We start from the raw sequence: 19,346 nt of genomic DNA, 5'->3' as shown, positions 1-19,346 counted from the left end.
CAAAATAGGTGCTTTCAATCAAAAATGACTAAGAAGAAAACTGAAGATGCTAGATGAGGCTTTCTGGGAGGTAAGAAGGATGTCTTCAATGTGTTCAGTGTCTTATTCTGATCTGGCCACAGACCCAGGAAGTGTCTGAAGACTGCTCCCACGCTGGAGACACCACTCTTGAAAGGAATATATAATACAGTGTATTACAGGCTTTTAAATACTTCAGTTTGGCACAAAATCCCAACTGTAGGAGACCGGGAATCTTTCCAAGAAAAGGCATATAGAGCAGTGCTGATACTGTGCTTATGGCTGTCACACAGAAAAGCAAGACTAACCTACAGCTAAATCTTCACAGAGGCCCTGATGGTGAAGGTGCTTCAAGTTGGCCCATGGTCCACATCCTGTGGGAACACAACTTTCTACTCCAAGTGAGTCAGTGTCCAAAGAGACTGCACTGCCAGCACCAACCACGTGGAAAAATGCTGTCACTAGCTAAGGAACAGATCTCGAATGACCAGTTACGCTTCATGGAGTGATGAAATCTTGGGCCAGGTTTTGAGTGGCTCCAAGGACAGTTACTATTTCTGAGCTCTGTTCAATAAAGTCTCAGCTTCCTGCTACCTTGATTGTCTTCCTTTTCTTCTTCCTTCCTTCCAGCTGTTCTGTCACCCTCTAGGTGTGGATACTTATATAAAAACTGCTCAACATGAACATATCCTGCTACTCTTTGTTATCCAGCAAGGGAATATTAAGGTTTCATTTACCTCCAACACACTGATGGGCCTAACTTAACAGCATAAAAATAAATATCCAAAAAAAAACCGATGCACTTTTTTTTCTATATATAAATAGTTATCTGGTCTACAGATTCAGTGCAACCTGGTTTCCATAGCTGCTCTGGTGTGGATTCTTTGATGTCTAGCAAAGACAAGCTCATCAGCTGTGGCAACTGAGGCATGGACTCCCGATGAAATCCAGAAAGAAAGAGAGAGTTTATTGTTACAATGATACATACTTATGCTCTCGGATGCTGTCAGAAAAGCTCTTACTTCATAGTTAACAAATCAGCAATTAGACAGCTATCAACTTTTTCTCCTATCAGCATAAGGCCACTCTAACACGCGCTGTGCAGGCCAATCACTCTCTTGTTCACGTGCTGTTCTTGTGGTAGCATCTTCTCGCAGTTCAGTACTTTTCCACAGTTTAGTGTTGCAGCTGTCCATTGTTTTGCCCTGCCACCTTGGCATAACTCAACAGCCTCTTATCTTTCTTCCAAGGCCTGTTTTTCATCAAAGCCTAGCACTTTCTCAGAGGCTGTGCAAGGCTGGCAGGCCAGTGCCTCCCACAATCAGCTCCTCCCACAGTGCAGGCTGTAAAGTGTCTCTGTCCTAGATCAGGTCATTCAACTTCATTAAACTTGTATGAATTTGGTATGTTTCAGACCTTTACCTTTTGTCAGATTGGATGCAAAAAGAGATACTTTCAAAATATATAAATGGAACGGAGAGAAGGAGAGAGAGTGAGAATGAGATAGAGAAAGTGTAACCTGAATTTCCTTAAAAAAAAACAAGCTGAAAATTCAGAGTCACAGTTACAAAGTTGAATGGAACTTTAGCCAGAAAATATCCGGAACTGGGAAAAGCAATCAAATGTTGTAATGGTCTGAAGGAAACCTCTCAAAAGAACTATCAACTTTTTACCTGGTTCCCATCAGAAGTGAAGAGATTCATGCATTTGTTCCATTTCCCAAATAATTTTTTTAATATAAATGTTATTCTCACTAGCAATGTATGTGCATCCTTAAAAAGTTCCATTTCAAAGATGAGTAAGGTTGCTAAGTGACATTAGCACTTAAATCAAGGAAATGAATAATTAACACTTCACATCTGGCACTGCCCACATATTAAATGCAATATTCTTATGAAACATAAAGAAAACCATATTTGAGTCCCCACACAGCTCACAGACAGGGGTTGCTGTCCATTTAACTATTTCACTGTCTAAATATTTTTACTTATGGGAAAGAAACAATGGAAATATTAGTTACAAATTTTCAACTGATAGTGGATTTTTAGTATAATATGTCTGCTTCTTGAAAATATATATGATCAAGTGACAGACATAAGTATCCAGTGTCTCTGGCCTTACATTTGAGACTGATCATTATGGATATCTCTTGCATGTAGCAGTGTGCAATTTATTATCCTTTTAACTCAAACTCATGAGAACTATGTTGTTGCCAAATGACAGCTTCATATGGTATTTGAAGAAAATGTTCATGTGTTCTTAAAGATCTGTTTATCTGCCCTTGCTTGTCCACTTCAGTTTTATTGTTTTCAGCTAAACTCAGATACTGTCTTTAAAAATCTCAAGAAGGGACTGGGCTCAAGACCAGCATGCATCAATGAATAGAAGCACATGGATACTGGCTTGTCTCATGGAAGACCAGGTAAAGTGCTAAAGCAGTTTAAATAAGGACACCAAGTCCTGTATGAAAACTAACTCCTGGAATACCCACCACATGCAGCCTACGGGAAGCCAACACTCAAGCCATGAAAACTCGTACCGACCTGTAGCAGGTTACTGTATTGATATCACTACTTAAAAGGAAAAAAACAAACAAAAAACCCAACCCCACAATGCAGAGCCTTTCGCCAGCCATTCTGGGCAATGTGGATAACACTAACTTGCATCCATTTGGTAGTTAGTAAACCTCAGCACATTTCAGAAATGCAGGAGAACATCTTTTGCTTGTCTTTTACAGAGGCCAAAGTGCAGAGATTTCTTCATTACATCACATAATTGCTTCAGGCCAGACAGTCAAAGACTGCAAGTCACAGGAACTCAACTTGATTATCACAGCAATAAGGAGATGCATACACAGTGCATGTAAACATGGAATTTGGACAAGGAATAGTAGGAAAATATATTCCAGGTTCAGGTGATCAGAAGTCATTGATGTCTGTATTTTCTGCCACTTTGAAGATGCAGTAAGTTTTTTTCCCCTTAGACATACTAATCTCTTAGACACTTTATAACTCCTGTCTTTAAAGTTGATTTTTTTTCAGTAATTTAAATTAGAAATGCACCTGCATTTCACATCTACTGGAGAAACTTTGAGATCCCCTCCCAGGGGAACAGACATATCTTCCAGTGCCATTTTTTTAAGTTTGTGTCTCCTGCCTGCTTAAGTCCAACTCATGATACAAACTTAGTAAGGCACGGGGAAGGGCAGATGTCCAAACACATAAAATTATCCTTCTTCCCATCAGAGAAATAAAGGTTCTGATGACACCTGCTGGCTCCACAGGGACTAGGCAAACACCAACCACCCCTTGCTGCAGTGCTTGAGTTCTTGTATGTAAAAACACAGGCCAAATAAATTATTGAGAATGAAAATATTCCTTTGCTGTGAGTCAGAGAATCACAGGAAAGAAGGCTGGGGGTGACTTTTAAAGGTCATTTACTCCATCCCCTGGAATAAAGCAGGATTCATGCTACTCATGGGTCATTGTTTTACCTGTTACTGAAAACTGATAGTACTTCTCTGGACACACTATTACAGTGTTTCATAGTTTTTTTTCATTTTCTATAAAAGATTCCATAGTAAGATGTCTTATTAACAGACAATTATGTGTGTTCAAGGACAATTAGACAGTGCTTGACTGTGAAGCTGAAAATATAAAGGAGATACTTCAGCCCTGTGTTATAAAATACTACAGCTTTACTGCTTTAGTCATCTCATACAGTAATGTACCCATCTCACCTTAGGTGAGACGCAGGAATACATACATTCCCAAGATGCTTTCACTATAGGAATTCTCCCATATGAACAATTGCATAGGTCTAGTTCTCTAAGAAAAGGGTCAGGCTTATAAAAAGTGTAGGTGTGGAGCCATCAGGGTGTTTGCATCCAGATGATTTCAATTATAATGTGCACTCTTTGAGTGGGAGAAGCAGCAGCCACCTTGATGAATCATCTCGTTGACAAACTATGTTCAATAGAATGTATAAAGAGCTGTTTTATAACTGTTAGAGCATGTTAGTTTATGTGTTATGAGTAATTTCACAGTGAGACTTCAGAAGAAATATAGATCCTTGAAAATCTCTGTATCTCCTGCACTATTGGTACACTGGTATTTTGTTCAGTCTAAGAAACGTGGAAGAGGTTAAATCACGTACAGCCCAAATATTTTCTTAAAGTAACACTTTTTACCTTAATTCTTCTCACCAGACTCCGTCCTGGACAGTATTACTGACTGATCTCAACTAGCTCCTTCAAGACAGGTGTAAATATCCTGTCTCTGCCCTTGAGAAACCAAATGGGTAGCCACTAGCTGAGGACAGAAGTTCACAGGGCCTAGAGTGAAATGTATCTATTTGGTTACTACCTTGTTTGAGGAAGGCAAGAAACTCAGTTTCAAAAAATTTCTTACTGGGAACCTGGTACAGATACACTTAATTAAATCACTAGTTTCCTTCCCGGAACCTGATCTCTTGGTACTGCAATCCTGCCCATCATATCTTACAGATCACTTTGAAGCTCAGCTGTGACCGAGTTACAAACATTGCTAAAATGGGGCAAGGCATGTGATATGGGCATTACCTAATCAAGGACTATTGCTGTACCAAGGAGCTTGTCATTGGAAAGAACCATAGTTAGCACAGGGAACCTAGGCCCAAAACAAACCAAAAATTAAGATGACTGGTTGCTCCATGGTCACCGAAGTTTTCCTAAACCAGACTGGGGAAAACAAGTAAGAGGAAAAGCAGCCACTGAAGCAGAGGTGTTGCCAGCCCCACAAGAACTGCAAAAGGATGAAAGAGACTTATAACAAAAATCGTTTGAATGTTTGGAACAAGCAGCTGAGCCTGCCTCTGCAGTATCTAACCCCAGGTACTCAAGAGTCACAGGACTTTTGACAAATAGATTGGTGAGAACCTGGACTACATAATCACTGTCAAGTCTTGCAGAGTTGCATATGCATCCAAAAACACTTGTTCATTAGAGAACAGACGGTCTTTAGGTCAAGTGCTGACTTATCAGTTGCCTATTGCCCAGCCTCAGCCCTGTGCTGGCACAAGCTCCCAGCAGAGACACAACTAGGCAGCAACACACACGTATTGCCCTTGCTTGTTCAGGTCTCATGGCAGTTTTGTCTTAAACTGCAGAAAAGTGTAATTTTGCCAGTGTGACACACCAGCAATTCTTTCCCAGTAAATCACTCTGTGAATATGTATAGTTTGGCAGAGTGTTACCCATATGCTGTGTGGTCTTTTACTGCTCAGAGAGCTCTGTTGAATCCAAAGGGCGACTGACAATATAAATAGTAGTTGGTGGGAGGAATACGTTACTCCCAAAAGTGTGTGGAGGATACTCCCAGCAAGGTGTTACCCAGCATGAAAAACTAGCAAGGGCTTTGTGAGTAGCTAGAGAGGAAGACAATCCCCTCTGATCTCTGTATACAGCTAATACGTCTCATAGCAGCCTCCTTTTTCTTCCAGATAAAATAGGATTGTTGTGGTTTCTGTGGTCCAGAAAAGATTTCACTGAGACTCAAAGACTTTAAGATTTATTCAAATCCTTCTTTTCCCTACCATCTATAAACAAGATTTCATCTTTTGAATATTAAATATCACTATTGTTGCATCTTAACTCAGGCAGAGCTTCCAGTGGTGACCATGCGTGTCAGGGTTCTGATGAGAGGGCAAGAGGCTTAGTTGCTACTGTTGTTGCAAATAACATTGCTAATCTTGCTGAGCACATAAGCTAGGTATGGTTTTGTGTACACTAGATTATCCTTGTATTGTCTTCTTGGGCCACAAGCACAGTACCACAGCCTCTAGAAGATGCAGATTCAGAAACACATCACAGAAATGCAGCTTTGTTCAACCATATCAGATGTAATTTTTTTCCATGTAATGAGAAGACATTTGAATTTCAAATCCAACAGAACTAACCACAAATAGACTAGGAAGTAGAAAAAAAATGTTCAGTATGGACAGAGAACAAATTCTGGAGTCACTGGGGCACTCACAGTCAAGCTTTTTATGTTTAGGGAATAGGCTGCATGATGTTAGGGCAGAGCCTTCACTCAGTAACCCTGTCTTATGTTGCTGTGTTCTTTAACAGAATGCCTATACTTGGGGCCTATTATGACTGGGATTGTTTCTAAACCAAGAATATTTTAAATTATTTTAAACCAAGGAAGAATTTAAGTACCTAGAGCCTGTGAACCTTCACGACCCCTCTGTTGAACTTCTTAAGAGCATAAAACCCAGAAGTGCCCTCCAGTAACGTGTCCTTGCAACATGGATATAAACCTGGTCAGACCATGGAGGGGCTACGTTCAGGTCTTAAGCACTTCCTAAGCAAATCTTGCACTTTGTAAGAAAACACTGTTGTCACTTTTATAGAAGTAATACTCATCAGCAACAAACAAAAGTCCTGGATGCCCAAGTACTTTACGGGCTTTCTAAAATATCATCCTTTTCTCTGACAGTGCTTCCACTTAGACTGTATATAATTTTTTTTCCGTTCAGTTGAAAAATAGAGACTAGTCCCCTTATCTCAAGTTTTAAGGCCAAATTCTTTTTCTTTTACAATCCAAATCAGAACGGAATGTTCTGTTTCATTTGGGAGTATTTAAAAAAGTAATTTAGGAGAATGAGGGGAAGATAGGGAGTTCCATGTTTATATTTTATTTGGAATTAGGCCCATGACCAAAATAGTGAAGAGTTTAGATCATCCCCACCCTATAGAAATTGCTGAGTAAACTATCTGTCTTAAAGAATGTGCCTTGCCCAACTAATAATGTTCAAGACCCAAAACTGGCCTGTCAAATCTGTCCAAGCCAGACCAAATGAAGATTTTAAAAGTTTATTCTTACTTCCCGTAGCTCTGTACAAAATTTACAGGAATATCAGCTCTCCCCATTTTGTCTTTTATAGGAGAAACATCACTCAGTGCTTATCAGTCAGTTCATTCTGGCATACTGATATGTTACTGAATAGCTGGCATGCACTTGAAACAGGGAGTTGAGCCTTGGTCTCTGCTCTAAAAGGAATGGCCAAATGGCAGGGCGAGGGTGCTGACAACACCCCTACAAATGCTGTAGGAGCTCCCTCCCTTGTGTTTCCCCCTGCCTTGGTGAATAGTGACCGATTCTTTTACAGAAGGGGGGATTTTAAGCAGGATTAGACACTGCTTCCACCACTGAGTAGCTCAGAGCCTGCCTGTAAAATAATTCTCATGAGCAACTAGATGTGTGGGGGGCCAAATCCTGCTGGGGTGCTGAAGGGCTGGATGCGAAGAGTTTACTGTTCTCTTGTTTCTCATGAAAGATATAACTTATTTACTGGAATATAACCCTCCCTCATTATGCCATTTATGGGAAACACAAGATGCAGTGTTTATAAAGCAGTTAATTTATAACAGACAAACCCAGATTATCACTCTTTGGAAGAGCAAATATTTGTTGAAAAACTTCTAAATGGGACAGACATCTTCATCTCATTTTTAAAGGTAGCTGATTGAGAAAAGTAACAGAGGAGCTACCTAATAGGTAAGACAAGATTTATATGAAGCATTTAGATTGTAAAGAGAAGGACTATCTTTTATATATATATATATACACATAATTTTATATATTTATCACCTATTCCCTAGATGTGATGTTTTAAGTGGTTCTAGATCTTAATCAGCATTTCAATATAGTTTTCTCTTGCTCTAATGCCTTCAGAAGAAAAATGTATTTCAGTAACAAACTTCTTTGATATCTGAGAATACTAGAAACAAATAATTCTTAAAATGGAAAGAATGTTAACTTTGCTCTAACACTTATACGTTTATTAATGAACTGTCTAGTCTATGCATAAAGTTCTCTAAAATTAGCAATAAGCTTCACTCAGGTCTAAAAATACAAGTCTAGAAATATCACTTTATTGTTTCCAGAACTGTTTTTCCTAATCCTAGAGGACATGCTTTATTTCTAACTCTTACTGAAGGTAAATAATAAAACTGCTGTAATGTCAACTTTAAATTTTTGCAATCTCAAATTTGCAGTGAATGCTTAGGGCAATTGTGAAGTTCTTATTCCTGTGATGTTTGTAACACCCAAATCAGTAGCATTTGTGTATGCCTGAGGACGCAAGACTCTTTTCTTGAGTGTTGAATGGTCTGGGATGTGCCTGTAAACAGGGGCTTTGCGTTTCTCCTGTCCTTTCAGTCTGAAACGTATTTGTGTTAGGAAGGCAGAGCCCTTTGGAAAGCAGCTCACCGCTTTCCCCATTCGGTCCCTTCACATCTCCCAGGGGGGGTCAGATGGCCCGCCTGATCCAAGTACCGTCCTAGACCTCTCAGAGAGAGACGCAACAGTGACGTCTGCCAAACACAGCACTGTCAGGTATTGCACAAGAACTGGACTATCCCCAGAAAAGATGGGGAAGAGCTGGTGCTCTGCAATGTCCAGTGAGCAGTTAGGTCTGATACTCTTTTAGAGGGACTGTTGCTGCTGCAGAAAGCCCTTTCTTTGTGACTGAATATGATCAGAACCAAAATTTTCCAATCCCTGCCCTTTGCTAGAGCTGACTGCAGTGTCCAAGGATACCTCTTTGAAGTAGGGATGACTCCCAGGGAAAGGACCTCCTTCTTTGCTGCCAGGGCAGGCATAGCACTGTAGCAGAAACAGTACCTCAGTGCCTGTGTTACTTCCCACAGAAGTGGGTCACTACATAAGGAGCAGAAATGCCTACCAGTTACTGGCATAGCTCTTAACAGTGCTGCTTGCAGTCCATCAGGGCAGAGTAAGTATCCCAACCCTGCAGAAATCCTGTGCACCATCTGGCCAGCAAGGCAGCAGCTGAAGTCAGGTCATCCCCTTCTCTGTTTCGTTCCTGCAGAATCCAGACACTGTGAATCTCATTGAAAAAAAGAAAAAAAAAAAAAAAAAGAAAAGAAAAGAAAAAACGCAAGAGCTAATGGGAAAGAAAGAAAAAATATTCACAATCACAGTACACTGCATATTTTACGCTGTTCCCTGGCTGCCATGCACTCAAGAAGAGGCATAACGTTCAGGGATTTCACTACCTCCCGATTAAGTCATTATAGCCCATCTGTGTTGCACCAAGTACAGAACGTGACCTATTATCACAAAAGAAAATAGCACACCACCTGACTGCCAAAAGCACCCTGTGACTTGGCACCCAAATGCCTCAGTACTCAAATCAAAATACCTTTTCAGGACTAACTCCCACAGCCTGAATCAGGCAACTGTGAAATTCAGCTGAACTCTAAATAAACGGCAATCAAATAAAGCCAGCTTTCCTATATGCCAAATCACAAATTATACAATGACCGTAATTTGTTGTTACAGATCCTTAAATTAAAAGGAGTAGTTAATAGTTGCCATGTGTTTTCTAGATTGTTGAATCACTTACTACTTTAAAGATGGGGCCACATAATCCATCTCTTCACCTCATTTATCCATTTGCATGCCACTGTTATACAACAGGATTCTGTGCAGGCTTGGTGGTCCTGAATATCCTGTTTAATTTACAATGGGAAAACGCATCTCCAAAGATGATAGCCATACAAAATTTTTCCATAAGGTGCAATTCAACACTGCTGTATGGGAGAGAAATTTATATACTGCTTCAATGGAAAGATGAATGATAAGCATATTTGCATTTTATGCTTGAAAAGTGTGTTTGCATGTGCAAATTTACACAAGCAATGTCCGATGCTAAAGTCTGCCTGAGTCCTTCTGTAAGATGTGTTCAGTTCTCTCCAAAGATTTTGTCGGACAGATGAGAGACCCTGTATTAACTTCACTTAGAAATCACAACTTGTGTAGAATACTGTATTTTTAAGCACAGAACAACTGTTTCATCCTTGTGCTATTTGACACTGGCAAATGGTATTTTCAGGGAGGAGATGGCACTGACAAACCTGCTTCAGTGTTTGCTGGATGGTGAAGTATAAAAGAACAGGGAATCCTATGGCATGTGATCAGGAAAATGATCTGAATGGGGTAATAAACAACCTATAACAGAAGGATGAAAAGTGAAATGAAATGATGAAAGACAAGCATGTCATTTCCACCACATGCTGCCTAGAATTCTTGTGCTTATAGACGACATCTATTTCACAGGAGCAAAGGCTGCGACACAGGTCCAACAAGCCAATTTTTCATCTTTGAGCTGCATATTGTACTTGAAATTTGGCTTTCATTTTGTAAAGGAATTACAAGTTAGCAAGGGAAAATCAGTGAAATACTTCTGACGTGAACCACCAATACCAGAAGATCATGATATTTCTTCTGGATTCACTTAGTGACGTTGAAAACTGCCCTATTTCACTTATCTAAATTTGATCTTTCAGAGAGGAACCAGATCTCAGGTTTAGAGTATATACACTGGAGACACAGAAAGACCACCTTGCTACATCTCTGACCCTTTGCACTGTGAATAGAACAACAAACTAAAAAGTCATTGTGTTGCTTTTTTTTCTTTTTCCATTTTCTTTACTAGAAAAAAAAGATCTCATTACTGGATGTCAACATGAAAACAGGAATTTACCTACTTCTCTTAAGTGAAATATGTGTTGAAAGCATAGAGGCTAGCATCAAACCTAAAATTCCAAAGAAGGAAAAAGAGAGTAATTTCTTGGAGAGAAATAAAAATGTCAGTATTTCTGAAGAGTGGCAACATCATAAAAATATCTCTAAGCCTTTTGAAGACGGAGGTCTTGAAGAGTTCTCTCTTTACAACTTCACTGAAAAGACTGCAAATTTTGGATTTAACCTCTACAGAAAAATTGCAATGACACATGATAACAATGTAATCATCTCCCCCCTTTCTGTATCAGCTCTCATGACTGCATATATGCTGGCAGCCAAAGGGGAAACACACAGACAAATAGTAAAAAGTCTAAACCTCCATGCTCTGAAGAACAGAGTGGATCGCCATCATTTCCCAGCTTTGTTTAAACAACTGAAAGATAACATGACAATGAATGAAGAACTTCTCCTTGTGCAAGGTACTCTTTCTTTTATCCAAAAGGACTTCAGACTCAAGGAGTCTTTCCTCAATTTATCTAAGCAGTACTTTGATATGGAATTCCTGAGAGTGGACTTTCAAAACTTTACACAGGCAAAATTTGTCATAAATCACAACATTAACAAAAGGACCAAAGGAAAAATCCCAAAGCTTTTTGAAGAGCTTGACCGCCATAATAAACTACTACTTGTGGACTACATTGTCTTTAAAGGTAACTGCTGTTTTTATTTTGCAAAATGATTATTTATTAGAAGAATCAGGACTCTAACTTCAGCTATATTAGGGGAAGTTTAAATGAATTCAGATGTTCTGTTTTCTCTACATCTCTATCCAGATTTACTTTCTTCTATTAGGTTTATGTAATAGGAAATTATTTTTCATGGTAGGGAACCACAGATCTTCTACACTTTCTTCCATACAACAGTCTCAAAGGGAACAAAAAGCCCTGCATCAAATTATCTCAATCCATCTCTGAATGATCCCACTTTACAAATAAAATGATGTTTCATTTTCATTCACCAATTAAAATGAAGAAACCTTAATCCTGATAGTCTTTCCAATGATGGATACTGGGCATAAAATCATCTGATTTTACATAGTATATGTAAAAATCATGAAAACAAAAATAATTTCACTATTTTAGTCAAGAATCTTTTTCCCCAGAGGAACCAAAGTACCCTGTTATATTACCTTACAGGGTAAGGGAAAGAAATAGCTGTGATGGGCAGAGACTGTTCTGTGGAGGTCCTCTACTGCCAAATATCTTACACTTCTTTTCCTGTTGCTGGGGTCTTTCTGTCCACTGGCTTAGAAGATAGATAAGGGACTCCAAATGGAGGTCCTGGGAATGACAGGGAGCCGTAGCGCACCCTCTACTCTGAAACAGCCATACAGAAGCCAGAGACAGCCGGTTAGATAAAAAGCAAAGACAGAGAGCTAGACTGACAACGGGGGGAAGAGGAATGCTATGCAGAGAAGCCACAGCCACAGCCACTACTCCAGTCCAAAGTACTCAGCAGATGCCATCCATGGAAACCCCACTGAAATAAATGCACACCTGAGAACAAAGAAAATTACCCCTCAGCCATACAGGCTCCCTATGGACTGAGTTTATTCTTTCATATTTACAAAAGTGCAGTTTGTCCAATGCCATTCTTTCCTTGGCAGAAAATCAGAGAAGAGATAAATGGCTGTGGCTACATTTGAAAGCAATGCTAGAGATCAGAATCATTAGTATAGAAGAGGTTATATTCCAGTGCATGTTACAAGTCAGTGTACTGCTGAATCCCCATTCAAAAAATTGTATAATTAATTTAAAACCAGGATGTTGAACAGCTGGTAGAGAATTTTAGAGAAGGTGACATGTTAAAGATGGATGCTCATCTGGCATTCAATAAGCAAAAAGGATATCAGTTCTGAACTTGACTGGCAATTAATCAACCTTAGAAAAAGATTTCCCTTCTTTCCCTGCAAATGAAGGAGTTTACTTTGTGAATTACTTCCTTTTCCTGCTGTAAAAAATTTAAAAGCACATACACTAAATATACTGCAATTGTCATCCACTTATCCCAGACACAACTGACATCCACTTCAACTAGATACAGAAAATACTTTTTATACTTTTTTATAATAACTTTTATAAAACTTTTATGACTTTTATACTTTTTTTAAGGGTTTCTGAACATTTTTCTGAAGTCTGAATGCACATAATTACTTAATTTTTTTCTTTCCTCAGGCAAGTGGCTCTATCCATTTAATTCCAAATTCACAGAAATGGAGACTTTCCACATAAACAAATACAGAAGTGTACAGGTACCCATGATGTTCAAGTCAGATAAAGTTAATTCAACTTTTGATGAGAACTTAAGATGCACTGTGATAAAGCTACCCTATAAAGGGAAAGCCCACATGCTGATTGTCATCCCAGAAAAGGAGGGAGATTACATTTCACTTGAAGACCATTTGACTACGGAGCTTGTGGAATCCTGGCTTGGAAACATGAAAACCAGGTATTGCTTTGACAACCATTGGTCTTAATGTCCTTTATGTCTATTGCAGCAAAGCAACAAAAGCACAATGAAGATTAGCTGGTCTTCCTAACCCTTTTCACATGCTGGCATCTCTGCGGCATTAGGTACCTACAGAGCAGAGGTCCTTTAATGGCTACCCACAGCCCACGTGGCATGTGAAAGCTTCTACTATGAGGTGACAAGTCTGTGGCTCATCTCAGTAAGAAATGTCTGTCTCACTGAGGGCACAGTCAATCTAGACTTTTCAAATTCTTCTTTAGGCCGCCTTTCTCCTTCAATTTAGCACTGCCAGGCAAAATGTCTAGTTATACAGTATTTTTACTAAACCTTCCCTACCCGTGGAAACCCCGAGTAATGGATAAATTTGAATATGAAAATGCAAACCCAAATTATTCCTGTGAAATGTAAAGTGACAATTCTTTTCACTGGTCAATAAACTAGTGTGTCACCCTGGTATCAGGGCACTCTAAGTGCTGGTGGAAATATTTTCTACACAGAAGGAAATGATTTCTAGCATCTTTGGCAGTCAAAAGGTCAGATGATATGATGCAAACCTAAATTCCAGCAGAGACTCTAGTTTTTGCCCCTTCTTTTTCCTGTGTAAAGCTTAATTCCTGAGTAGCATGTGTTTTAGCAGTCAAATGATATACTATATAGTCCAAGTTTGCATTGAACTTTTTTCTTCCAAACAGAGAAGTGGATATTTCATTTCCAAAGTTCAAACTAGAGCAAAAATACAAAATGAAGAAATTGCTTCATGCTCTTGGAATTAAAAATCTCTTTACACGTACAGCAAATCTTAGTCATCTCACAGATCAAGGATATGTAGCAGTTTCACAGGTAAGCCTTCTAAAATTATTTGTTATTCAGATTACAATAGTATGTAAATGGTCTAACCAAGAGACTACGTCATATACACTTAGAGGGACACTAATAGGAAAGGACTTTATCTGCCAAGTATACGCAATCTGCACACCTCAATCGGTATGGATCCCACTTCAAGTATGAGGTGTGTAGAAATACAGGGTGGTTACATTTCATATATGCTCAACACCTTCCAAAGCTAACCCATCACAGGAGGAAAGCTCTGCCTCAAGAAGAGAGTATGGTTGGTAGGGAAGGAGTACAATTAAAGAAAAACTGTGAACAAGAAAGACATCGTAAATGACAGTCAAATGGCAAAAGCCAGAGCAAGGAAGGAAACCCAAAGAGGGAACCCATCATACACAGTTCAGAGACAGGTATTCTTCTTACAAATAAAGAACTTTAAAAAGTTCAAATAATAAAATCTCAAAAAGGTAACAGTGAGACAGAGAAGTTGAAGCAGTCCTGCCTTTCCTTCTACATACCTTGGCAGAGAAAAAACAGAATCTCACAGCAAAGCATCTGCACAACACAGCTGTATTTCAACCCATATGGATGCACCACTTCATACACTGAAACTTTTCAAGATCACTTAAACAGGCAAAGGCAAGGGTGATGAATGGTCAAGAAGGCAGGAACACAGGAAAAGAGAAGACAACTGAGTACCAGGGAGAGCAAAAGGGAGAGCAAAAATGAGTTTCAGAAGACTGATAGAAAACAGAGGCAGAATGAGAAGCAGAAAAGAATGGAAGAGAAAGGACTTGACAATCACACCAATATCAAGAAGGAACAGGTCTATGTGACCAGAGATGTCCCATTAAGAAGAAACTGCTAGTCTATACAAAAGACAATTTGCTGATGATAGAAAATTAAGAGGCACAGACAAAGAAGGAAGATAAAAGACATATCACACAGAGAAACTGGTGACTTCAAGAGTGTGTGAAACAAGACAAAATGCAATTAATGCTAAATGCAAATTCACACATTAGAGTAAAAGCAACAAAATTCCTGCAACAAGCTCGATTTATAAACAGTTGAGGAAAACAAGACTCAAATGAGATTAATCTAACACAGAATTTAAAAACATAGCTTTATAAACCTATGTAAGGAATTTATATAACACAACTGCCTGAGGTTCTATGGGGTTGCATAGTGTTGATAACCTCAGACCGTAACTCCAGGAGAAACTTCACAGAAATATGTTGAGATTAGAAGGGACCTCTGGAGGTTATCTGGTTCAACCCCCCTGCTCAAGCAGGGCGACCTAGAGCTGGTTTCCCATAACCATGTCCAGATGGCTTTTGAGTATCTTCAAGGAGGGAGAATCTACAACCTCCCTAGGCAACCTGTGCCAGTCCTCAGTCACCCTCACATCCTGACATTCAGAGGGAATCTCCTGTGTTTTGGTTTGTGGCCTTTGCCTCTGGTCCTGTCACTGGGCACCACTGAAAAGAGCCTGGCTCCCCCTTCTTTGCACCCTCCCTTCAGGTATTTGTACTCTGTCAGAAAGAATCCTTCTAAGCTACATGTACAAGTCTCCCTACACCAAATCATTACAGAAGCCTTTCTGATTTGCCAAAACTGTTAATAGGCAGTATGATAAGGACTTCTATACAAGTTGCAAAAACTCTAAGCCCTGAACTACAGTTTTCCAAAACTGTGCCGGGTTAACAAAATAACCTTTCTGGGAAAACATAACGTAAATATTTAAAGGATAAAATTGCAGTGATTTTCAGTTTGGTATAAACTATTTAACTTTTGGGAAGTACAATGGTAATCTGCAGCACTTTCTTCACTTCCTCTTGATCATATAACTATTCCATGCTGATTCTCAGCAGTTAACTGTTGTGTTATCATGAAAAAAAAATCACACTTGAATAGTAGCTGCTAACTGATATTAGAAGCAATATGTGCATCAGTTATAAAGTGCCAGAGAAGCATCCTTGTGAATCATGACAGCCAGATTCATTATTTAAGAATATTTAGCAAAGAGCTCAACACCGCTGAAGTCCTTCAGCTGTCTTCACATAACTCATTCCTAGAATTAGGAGTTTGGAATGCACTAGCTGACCAGGCAGTTCACCAGTACAGACCCAAATACAGGGGAAGTACTGAGAGGTACATGCAGGCTGAAAGAACAAAAAGAGAAAAGAATCAGATCCTGCCAAGCTGAGATTTCAGTGGGAAGGGAAAGTCCTCAGACCAACCCAGGATTATACCTCATTGCTGTACATCATTACTCTGTGCTACCAAATGTACAAATTAGAAATATATAGGAAAAAAGCTAAGGTTGGTGCATTTGCCTAAGCTCTCACAAAATCAGCTGTGAATGACATATCCAGCCAGTCAGTGGGGTGACTGATGAAAACACACCTCCCACTTTCGAGAAACAGTTAGTCAAAGAGAAGCACTATACAAAAGCAATGGTTGCTTCATGCTACAAGCTGCAAGAACAAAACCTCTAAGTGAGGCCCATGCTCAGAAATGTGGAAAAGCACAATGACACCTGAACTAGCATCCACATAGTAAGTATTGTGGTCATGGTGGCTGTACTAACTCCTCTGCTGCTGAAGCTGACAGCATATGGGTCTACCACAGTCTACCACACAGAACTAGACTGCACAGACCTACTCATTTTAAGCTAATAGAAGCCTACTTCAGCTGAAAGCCTTGCTCTTTGAAAAATATTCTTCATGCCAATGTTTCTTTCTGTCACATTTTATTGCTACATTGCATTTCAGGTTGTCCAAAAGGCAGTAATTGAAGTGGATGAAGAAGGAACTGAGGCCACAGCAGCTAGTGGGTCAGAAATAACTGCATTCACAGTGCCTCCTGTCATCAAAGTGGACAGACCATTCCTTTTTATGATTTTTGAAGACACTTTTAAAACACTACTGTTCATTGGCAGGGTGGTTGATCCAACAGAAATGTGAATAAAGGTAACAGTTTCTATTCTGGGGTATGTAAGAGGCTTTATTTCTACTTTAGTAATTCACATTAGAATAAAAAGACAGTGAAATATGAAAATGTGAAAACCTGTTTTGTCTCTCCACCTAGCAGTAAGTCATCCTGTTAAGACTTTATTAATGCCTAAGTAACAAGCTAAATTCACTAAGGCACCAAGTGACAAAAATGTGTCTTGTAAAACCTACCCTGAAAATTAAAAAGACCCCACAGAACTGAACTTACAAAAGTCAACATTTTAGTGAAAGTCTGAATGAAACCCACAGAATCATATGCCAAAATATTCACAAAGTTCATTCCCAAACACTGCACCTTGATATTCCTGTTATCTTCTCTTGCAATGAGACTTAAGAGACTACTGATCTCAATGCTAGCTGAATTTTGCCACTTATAAAAACAGAAGCAGGATCAAGCCCTAAAAGAGAATTTACAGGCTCTGTCTAGAGATCTTTATTACTATAGAAATTGTGCCCAGTCTATCATGAAGCCTACATGGTCTGAGTGTGACCTCTTTCAAAGTGAATAATGAAAGTATCAAACCACCTCATTTTCTCAGGGTACATGATGTGCCTGCTTTTAAAATATTCTTTCTATTAAAGACAAAATAATTCTGCAAAATAACTTCAGTATTCTAAACCTGGAAAATCTGAATCTGTACTACTTCATAATATCAAACTGGGCCTCTCCTAAAACAGAATTTCTGCATGTATTACCATTTAGATATCAGGGTGAACTATGTAACAGGACTCTATGCCTGAACTAAGACAGACTTTGGTAGGATAAAATATACATCCTTCCACAGAAGTGGAATAAATCTATTCACAGAGTTGACCCTAAAATCCAAAAGGTTTTTCCAAAGTGTTTTAGAAAAATATTTCCATGATCTAGATCCCATTCATTTTATTGCAGTGATTCCAATAGAACAGCAAGATCTTTAACATTCAGTAAATTTTAATTAGCAGCAAAGAAATGTATATAAAGTATGAAACAATGCAAAAAGCTACTTCTAGCTATAGAATCTAACTAACAGATCTAAGCATTACTCTACTTGCTCATACAGCCTCCACAAAATAGCTGCCCAAAAGGGGGCAGAAGAGTTTTCAAAACCATTTGGCATAGAAGCTTCAAAGCTGTCTATGAGTAAACACACATAGACAGACGCACTCACAGGAGAAGATACAAAGGATACGTTACAGGGTAAAGCTGGTAAACATCTCTCAAAATCACTTCAGTTACCATCAGATGTCTACCTGCAGCAATCCAGACACTGACGTAAGCCGCTCAAAAAAGGATTTAGCAGGCAGACTCTGGTTTCTGACTAGACTATGAAGGTGCATCTAGCCTAACTCCACACTGCAGTACAAATGTACCCAGAAAGAAGGAGAATCACTCCTTCCTGCCCCTGAAGGGTTAATAGGAGGAATGTTGCTATACAGAACCACCCAGTTATCACTGTACAGTTGACCTCCAGCTGTTACTCTGAATTGCAGGTAAAAACAATGCTATGAAGGATTCAAAAGTATTGGTGCTGTCAACAGAAGTAACCCAGAAGTAATCAGCCCCACAGAAGATTGCTGGGATGGAGGTCTGTAGTGTGAAGGACTGATGAAAGTACACACAAGACACCAGGAGTATTGTACAAGGAAGATGTGCAGACCAAAAAATGTCTAAATAAAGCATTTAAAGATTACATAGCAGGAATTTAATACATAGTAGGGTTACTGAGTGGAGCATGTTATCAGTATTAAATAAATTAATCAGTTAAAAATGACAGACAAATGACAGCCAATAAGAAACAAATGACAGACTGTATACAGAACTCATTACATGCTTATTAAGGGGAAAAATATCTTGGATTGAAGTTTCTGAAATTACTGGTTGTTCTGCATTGCTCTAGTGAAGGCATCTGAGTTTTGAGTCCTGTTCTGCAGCTGGGTACTGCTGATCTGCGTTCGGTCCCTGGCAGAAGTCAGACTGAGAACAGACTGAGCAGCCTCCTGTGGCCCACAGGTGAGCAGCTGTAGCTGGCACCTTAAGTTAGCTGTCCCTGGGGAACAGGGAATATATGCTTTCATGAATGAGACAAAAGCAGAACCTGGGAGGACACAACATAGGTCGTCTGTATATCTGCATCAATATTGCATGTTAAACATCATAATACTTGAAGAAGCTGTTAAAGAAATCTGTGATTTACAAGATCCTTACACCAGGCTGCAGAACAAACTGAAAACGTCAGTGTTTCCACAGAATCCAAACAATGTCTGTGACTAAAGACAGAGAATACACCTAAATCCAACTGCAGTGTAAGAAGCTTAAGAATTCAGACAGTAAAACTGCTAAATCCAAAGACACATTTTGTACTTCACACATGGCAGCATACATCTAGCATTATTACTATTTAAAATAAATACCTTCTATAGGTAAATGCTTTTATTTATT

General features: G+C 39.2%; 1 protein-coding gene across 2 annotated transcripts; it reads left to right on the top strand.

Annotated features, from left to right (window-relative positions):
* Positions 1-7,160: 7,160 nt before the first annotated feature.
* Positions 7,161-18,597, top strand: SERPINA10 (serpin family A member 10). Of its 2 annotated transcripts, none has more exons than XM_074868684.1 (6): positions 7,161-7,556; positions 10,522-11,260; positions 12,785-13,058; positions 13,772-13,919; positions 16,685-16,882; positions 18,398-18,597. In XM_074868684.1, exons 2-5 carry the CDS (start codon positions 10,552-10,554, stop codon positions 16,874-16,876), a joined length of 1,323 nt encoding a protein of 440 aa, XP_074724785.1. In that variant the 5' UTR covers positions 7,161-7,556; positions 10,522-10,551; the 3' UTR covers positions 16,877-16,882; positions 18,398-18,597. The 2 variants fall into 2 exon arrangements, with proteins under 2 accessions (XP_074724785.1, XP_074724783.1); XM_074868682.1 differs by lacking the exon at positions 7,161-7,556 and adding an exon at positions 8,460-9,003.
* The last annotated feature ends 749 nt before the right edge of the window (positions 18,598-19,346 follow it).

The sequence above is a fragment of the Strix uralensis genome, chromosome 4 (genome assembly GCF_047716275.1).
Source record: "Strix uralensis isolate ZFMK-TIS-50842 chromosome 4, bStrUra1, whole genome shotgun sequence".
NCBI lineage: Eukaryota > Metazoa > Chordata > Aves > Strigiformes > Strigidae > Strix > Strix uralensis.
Note: the sequence above shows the minus strand (reverse complement) of the source record. Positions and strands in the feature narration are given on the sequence as shown.